The sequence below is a fragment of the Leucoraja erinacea genome, chromosome 30 (assembly GCF_028641065.1).
Source record: "Leucoraja erinacea ecotype New England chromosome 30, Leri_hhj_1, whole genome shotgun sequence".
In the NCBI taxonomy this organism is placed as follows: Eukaryota; Metazoa; Chordata; class Chondrichthyes; order Rajiformes; family Rajidae; genus Leucoraja; species Leucoraja erinaceus.
In genome coordinates, this window is record NC_073406.1 from 1,785,800 (window position 1) to 1,793,696 (window position 7,897).

The 7,897-nt window shown below is 51.1% G+C and overlaps 1 protein-coding gene across 2 annotated transcripts; it reads left to right on the top strand.

Annotated features, from left to right (window-relative positions):
* Positions 1-238: 238 nt before the first annotated feature.
* LOC129711454 (arylacetamide deacetylase-like 4) lies at positions 239-6,782 on the top strand. 2 transcript variants are annotated; one of them, XM_055659069.1, is made up of 5 exons: positions 239-493; positions 2,893-3,124; positions 3,610-3,673; positions 5,607-6,404; positions 6,530-6,782. In XM_055659069.1, the coding sequence occupies exons 1-4, from the start codon at positions 317-319 to the stop codon at positions 6,391-6,393; spliced, it is 1,260 nt and encodes a 419-aa protein (XP_055515044.1). In that variant the 5' UTR covers positions 239-316; the 3' UTR covers positions 6,394-6,404; positions 6,530-6,782. The 2 variants fall into 2 exon arrangements, with proteins under 2 accessions (XP_055515044.1, XP_055515045.1); XM_055659070.1 differs by having other exon boundaries at positions 6,550-6,782.
* The last annotated feature ends 1,115 nt before the right edge of the window (positions 6,783-7,897 follow it).

The following is a 7,897-nucleotide window of genomic DNA, read 5'->3' on the forward strand; positions in this document are numbered from 1 at the left end:
TTTATATACACACGTGTATACCCTGACACAAACTCTGACTCTAACACACTTACTGACACACACACATATTTACACACACACATTCACACGAACAACAATGACCACTGACACAAACACACACTCGTTTAAACTAGTTACAGGCTAGACCAGACCAGGGCGGGGAGTGTGATCACACCCACCGCTTCCTGCTCCCTCCCCCACAGCAGCTACAGAGCCCGGGCCAGAGGCAGGACAGGACCAGGGGCAGAGGGAGAGGGGCCGGGTGTGTGTGTGTGTGGCCGCTCCGGGGCGAGGCTGAGCCGGCCAGGACGTGGTGATGGACGTGGCCGTGTGGGCAGTGAGCATGGCGCTGGCGCTGGGTCTGGGCTTGTTGCTGCTGCTCATCACTGGTGTAATCTGCACCGTGTACTCGGACTCTGTGCTGCCTCCGGGCATCCAGGGGCCGGGCAAACTCCGCCTCATCTATGCGGTCCAAGTGACCATCGCCGTGCTGGTAAGCAAGGGGGGGCCGGAGTGGGTCATCGTTCACTTCTCTTCAATGAGCAGGGCTTGTTTAAACCCCAGTGAAGTCTTTACTCACACGGCCAGAGTCGACACTGCAGAAGGCAAGATGTGTTGCCCCAGGAGTCTAGTCCTTATAGAGGTGTCTAAGATCATAAGGGGGATTAGATATGGTCTTTTACCCAGAGTAGGGGGTTCAGGAATCAGGGGACATAGGTTTCAGATTGGGGGGGGGGGGGGGGGGGGGGGGGAGAGGGACAGATTTACTAGGAACCTAAGGGTAACTTTTTCACAGGTAGACAAAAATGCTGGAGAAACTCAGCAGGTGCAGCAGCATCTATGGAGCGAAGGAGATAGGCAACGTTTGCCTATTTCCTTCGCTCCATGCAAAGAGTTGAACAATCTTATAGAAACTTACAAAATTCTTAAGGGGTTGGACAGGCTAGATGCAGGAAGATTGTTCCCGATGTTAGGGAAGTCCAGGACAAGGGGCCACAGCTTAAGGATAAGGGGGAAATCCTTTAAAACCGAGATGAGAATAACATTTTTTCACACAGAGAGTGGTGAATCTCTGGAACTCTCTGCCACAGAGGGTAGTTGAGACCAGTTCATTGGCTATATTTAAGAGGGAGTTAGATGTGGCCCTTGTGGCTAAGGGGATCAGGGGGTATGGAGAGAAGGCAGGTACGGGATACTGAGTTGGATGATCAGCCATGATCATATTGAATGGCGGTGCAGGCTCGAAGGGCCGAATGGCCTACTCCTGCACCTAATTTCTATGTTTCTATCTTCACTATAGGAAATAGGCAACGTTTCGGGTCGAAACCCTTTGGGTTTTGGCCCCAAACGTTACCTATTTCCTTCTTCCATAGATGCTGCTGCACCCGCTGAGTTTCTCCAGCATTTTTGTCTACCACTGCTGAATCTCCAACATGTTCAATGTCCTCACTAACACAATTTGTGGGTCAGTTTTACCACAATTGACTCATTTAATTATTCAGCCAAGTGTTTGCGGTCCTTCCTGGTCCATTTGGGCTCCCAGTGTGTGCCGGCCAGCGCCTTTAAACCAGAGTGAGATTTCATCATGAACTGTTTCTTCAAGGACATGCTCGAGGGGCAGTGCTTTGTACTGTTGAGATAAGGCAAGTCAACAGAGCTCTCGCTGTAAGGTGAGAGGGGACAAAGCTTCAAGGAGACGTGTGCGGCAACTTTTTCACGCATTGACTCCGTCTACACCTCAGGCTGCCTCGGCAAGGCCAGCAGCATCATCAAGGACCAGTCGCACCCCGGACACTCCCTCTTCTCCCCTCTCCCATCAGGGAAAAACTGACAAGAAAATGTAACAAGGCAACAGCTAGCGAGCAGTGCTGAACAACTATCTACCTCATTGGTGACCCTCAGACTCTCCTTGAGGGAGAGATAGATCAGCCGTGATTGAACGGCGGAGTAGACTTGATGGGCCGAATGGCCTAATTTTGCTCCTATGACATAGAAACATAGAAATTAGGTGCAGGAGTAGGCCATTCGGCCCTTCGAGCCTGCACCGCCATTCAATATGATCATGGCTGATCATCCAACTCCGTATCCCGTACCTGCCTTCTCTCCATACCCCCTGATCCCCTTAGCCACAAGGGCCACATCTAACTCCCTCTTAAATATAGCCAATGAACTGGCCTCAACTACCCTCTGTGGAAAAAGTTCTTCTCATCTCAGTTTAAAAGGATTTCCCTCTTATCCTTAAGCTGTGACCCCTTGTCCTGGACTGTGACCCCTTGTCCTGGACATGAGCTCATGGACTTACTCCACTCCTGCGAATGACCCAAGGGTGTTGTATGGCTTTGATTCAGTTTAGTTTAATGTCACGTGTACCGAGGTACAGTGAAAAGCTTTTGTTGCGTTCTAACCAGTCAGTGGAAAGACAATACATGATTACAATCGAGCCATTTACAGTGTAGAGATATGGGAATAACATTTAGTGCAAGGTAAAGCCAGCAAAGTCCGATCAAGGATAGTCCGAGGGTCACCAAATGAGGTAGATAGTAGTTCAGGACCACTCTTCAGTTTAGTCGGAAGGAACTGCAGATGCCGGTTTAAACCGAAGATAGACACAAAAAGCTGGAGTAACTCAGCGGGTCAGGCAGTATCTCTGGAGAAAAGGAATAGGTGAAGGGTCTCGACCCAAAACATCACCTATTCCTTTTCTTCAGCAAGGCTGTCTGACCCGCTGAGTTACTCCAGTGTTGTGTGTCTGTCTCCTACTCTCTGGTTGTGCTGGGTTGGTTCAGTTGCCTGATAACGGCTGGGAAGAAACAGTCCCTGCGAATTATTGCCTTAGCTTCTTGTCTCCCCCTGTCCTCTCCCCCCCCCCCACCAACATTCCCCAATCTACAGGGTAACATCGTGCACAGCTTGGGGCTCGGATCTGGGTCTCAGCTCGCTGTTATCCGATACCTGCGTGGAAAGATGCTGGGAACAACACACAAGAAGGCAGCCGGGCTGGAGATCACGGATGAAGTGTTTGATGGAGTCCCCGTGAGGGTTTACCGACCGCTGCCACGAGCCGCAGGGAGGAGGAGAGGGGTCCTGTACTTCCACGGAGGGGGCTGGGTGTTTGGCAGCATCAGTAAGTGTGGACAGTCTTCCCCCTCTACACTGGCCACTGGTAACCCACACAGCTGGGAGTGGGATAGGTTCCTCCTGAGCTGGCAGGGGTATGATGGGCTGAATGGCTCTATGTTTGTAATTCATAATACAAGCTCTCCCCCAACTTACCCTTGCGTAACTAAGGGGCAGCGCGGTGGCACAGCAGTAGAGTTGTTGCTTCAAGAGCACCAGAGACACGGGTTCGACCCTGCCTATGGGTGCTGTCTGTACACAGTTTTAATGTTCCCCTCCGTGAGTTTTCTCCGGGTGCTCCGGTTTCCTCCCACACTCCAAGGACATACAGGTTTGTAGGTTAATTGGCTTTAGATTAAATTGTCCCTAGTGTGTGTAGGATAGTGTTAATGTGCGGGGATCGCTGGTCGGAGCAGACTCGATGGGCCGAAGGGCCTGTTTCCGTGCTGTATCTCCAGGCCAAACTAAACTAAAATGTGTTTTCTTTCTCAGATGAGTACGACCACTTGTGCCAGTATATTGCACGAGAATCAGGCTCCGTGGTGGTATCTGTGGAGTGAGTATTCGCAGCTTCTGTCCACAGGGGAAAGGCTTTTATGAGAATGATCCCAGGAATGATTGGGTTAATGTCTGATGAGCGTTTGCAGGCACCGGGCCTCTGCTTGCTGGAGGTTAGAAAGATGAGGGGAGGGGGGGGGGGGGGGGGGGGGGGGACCTCATTGAAACTTACCAGCAGGAATCCATTTTATTCACAATATGTGTTGTTCACCTTTAACGTCCACTCCCCCAGTTATGTTGGATTTCTACAGAATGTCCTCGTTTACAGCAGGAATCCAGAGGTAAATTCAGGTTCCTCGTAGCCAGGACACATCTTTTTAGGGCAGCACGGTGGCGCAGCGGTAGAGTTGCTGCCTCACAGCGCCAGAGACCCGAGTTCGACCCTGACTACGGGCGCTGTCTGTACGGAGTTTGCACGTTCTCTCTGTGATCGCGTGGGTTTTCACCGGGTGATTCGGTTTCCCCCCACACTCCAAAGACGTGCAGGTTTGTAGGTTAATCGACCTCTGTTAATAATCCCTAGTGTGTGTGTAGGATAGGGCTAGTGTATGGGTCGGCATGGACTCGGTGGGCCGAAGGGCCTCTTTCCACGCTGTATCTCTAAACTAAACTTTCATTTGCCGTTGGTAGACAAAAATGCTGGAGAAACTCAGCGGGTGAGGCAGCATCTATGGAGCGAAGGAAATAGGCAACGTTTCGGGTTGAAACCCTTCTTCAGACTAAGTGTCTCGACCCAAAACGTCGCCTATTTCCTTCGCTCCATAGATGCTGCCTCACCCGCTGAGTTTCTCCAGCACTTTTGTCTACCTTTGATTTTCCAGCATCTGCAGTTCCTTCTTAAACACTTTTCATTTGCTGTTACTTGTTGCTTTTCTGTTGTGTGTGTGGTGGGTGAAACATTTGTAACTTACGTTCAAAGTCCGTAAACCAGTGTGTGTTCTTTGTGCTGGGGGAGTTTATCTCATAGATATCCTCATCTAATTATTAACCCTACGCAGGCCAGGACGTGACGTTTGATAGATTTGACCTCAGCTCCCACCATCACGGCTACTGAATGATTTGGTTTCCACAGGGGACTTTCCCTCACAGCAGTGTGGTGGCACAGCGGTAGAGTTGCTGCCTCACAGCGCCAGAGACCCAGGTTGGATCCTGACTACGGGTGCTGTCTGTATGGAGTTTGCACGTTCTCCCCATGATTGCGTGGGTTTTCTCCGGGTGCTCCGGTTTCCTCCCACACTCCAAAGACATACAGGTTTGTAGGTTAATTGGCTTCGGTAACATTGTAACTTGTCCCTAGTTGATAGGTGTATAGAATGATGAAGGGTGGTGGGTGTATGGAACGAGCTGCCTGAGGAGGCAGGGACTATCATTTTGACAGGTTCATGGATAGGATAGGTTTAGAGAGATATGGGCCTAATGCATGCAGGTGGGACTAGAGTAAATGGGACATGTTGGTCATGGGACATGTTGGTCAGTGTGGGCAAGTTTAGTTTGAGTTTAGAGATACAGCATGGAAACAGGCCCTTCGGCCCACCGAGTCCGTGCCGACCAGCGATCCCCGCACACTAACACTATCCTACACCCACTAGGGACAATTTACAATTATAACAAGCCAATTAACCTACAAACCTGTACATCTTTGGAGTGTGGGAGGAAGCAGAAGATCTCGGAGAAAACCCACACAAGTCACTGGGAGAACGTGCAAACTCCGTACAGACAGCACCCGTAGTCGGGATCGGACCAGGGTCTCTGGCGGTGAGGCAGCAGCTTTACTACTGCGCCACCGTGCTGCCCTATCATGTTCAAAGATAGTTTGCTACAGTGAAATGCTTTGCCTTGCATGCTACACACATGTAGATGGGCCCAATGGCCTGTTTCCATGCTGTATGACTGTGTGACTATAACTGTGGGCTCTGGCTGGTTTGTCCCAGGTACCGCCTTGCCCCTGAGCACAGATACCCCGCCCAGCTGGACGACTGCCTGACGGCCACTCTACACTTCATCCGGACAGCAGCCGACTACACGGTGGACAACAGCAGGATAGTGGTGAGCGGGGACAGTGCGGGCGGCAATCTCACTGCGGCCGTGTGCCTGAGAGTGTCCGGGCTGGAGCAGGAGAGCCCGGAGCTGCCCCCACTCCGAGCCCAGGTGATGATCTACCCTGCTCTGCAGATGGTGGACTTCACCCTCCCCTCCTACCGCCAGAACCAGTGCGTGCCGCTCCTCTTCCGCACGCGCATGGCCTTCTTCTACCTGCACTACCTGAACGGCGAGGTGTCACTGGGAGAGGAGGTGGTGGATGGACAGCACCTGCCCCTGGAGCTCCGAGCTGCCTACAGGAAGTGGATCAATGGTGATCTCATCCCCGACCAGTTCAAGGCTGGTGGTCACCGTCCCAGCCCTCCCCAGACCCCAGACAATGAAGCAGTGGACCTCCTTAAACGGAGCTTGGAGCCGACATTCTCCCCTCTCCTGGCTAGCGATGCTGCCATCAGCAAGATGCCCCCCGCCTACATCCTCACCTGCCAGTTCGACGTGCTTCGGGACGATGGACTTCTGTTCAAAAAGAGACTGGAAGATAACGGCGTTCCCGTCTCCTGGCACCACATTCCCGACGGTTTCCATGGGATCGTCAGCTTCTTTGATAATGGCTACCTGACATTCCCATCTGGAAAACTGGCTGTGGACAACATTGTGGCCTTCCTTAAGGACATATAATATATCTGCAGGTGGACAGAAAAAGCTGGAGTAACTCAGCGGGTCAGGCAGCATCTGTGGGGAGAAGGAATGGGTGACGTTTCGGGTCGAGACCCTTCTTCAGACCTGAAACATCACCTATTCCTTCTCTCCACAGATGCTGCCTGACCCGCTGAGTTACTCCAGCATTTTGTGTCTATCTTTTGTGATATATCTGCAGTACAGTGTGTGCACAATTGTCCTGCTTCCTATGGTAATATATATGGTGTAAAAATATTCAGCAATGTATTCATTCAGACTAAATATATTAAGATTCAAGTTCTGGTATTTGTACAGTGCTGATTTACTCGTGATGGATTTTATAAAAACATTACCTTTCCTGTAAACATAAAGATTATACGTTGAGTTTATTGCGTTTAGTTTATTGTCACGTGTACCGAGGTACAGTGAAAAGATTTTGTTGCGTGCTAACCAGTCAGCGGAAAGACAATACATGATTACAATCGAACCATTTACTGTGGACAGATACATGATAAAGGGAATAAGGTGAATAATGTTTAGTGCAAGGTAAAGTCCGATCAAAGATAGTCCCAGGCTCTCTAATGAGGTAGATAGTAGTTCAGGACTGGTCTCTAAGTTATTGTTGGGACAGCTCAGATGCTGCCTGACCCGCTGTGTTACTCCAGCATTTTGGGTCCATGTCAGGTAGACAAGAGATGGACTTGGCATCATGTTCAACACAGACATTGTGGGCCGAAGGGCCTGTACTTGTGCTGTACTGGTCTCTGTTACAACAAGTAGGACCAGCGCAGATCTGCAACCTGGAGATTAGTCTGTCCGTGTGGGAGAAGGTGGGAGACAAGGTATAGTCACCTGATGGAACCAACGCAAGTAGCTGCAAACAGATTTATACAGAGTCTGGTGTATAGAGAATAGAGTCATAGAGTGATACAGTGTGGAAACAGGCCCTTCGGCCCAACCTGCCCACGCCGCCCAACATGCCCCAGCTACACTAGTCCCACCTGCCTGCGTTTGGCCCATATCCCTCCAAACCTGCCCTATCCATGTACCAGTCAAACTGGTTCTTAACCGCTGGGATAATTCCAGCCTCAACTACCTCATCCGGCAGCTGGTCCCGTAGAGAGGAGACCCGGGCAACCTTCTCCCCCATGGTATGGGGGCTTCTTCCCCACCCTCGTCCCCTCACGCCCGGCAGAAGCCCAGGGAGGGGGGGGGGGGGGGGGCTCAGAGCGGAGGCCAATGGTCCCACACACACACACACACACACACACACACACACACACACACACACACACACGGATGCTGGGCTGGGCTGGGCTGGGCGACCACCTGTGAAGTGTTGCTGGGGGGGCAGTCTCCATGGAAACGGTAAACAATGGCTGAGACTGATACATTGCCTTTGCTTGTGATACATTGTTACACTGACTGTGATACACACTGACTGTGATACATTGTTACACTGACTGTGATACATTGTTACACTGACACTGACACACTGGCCACT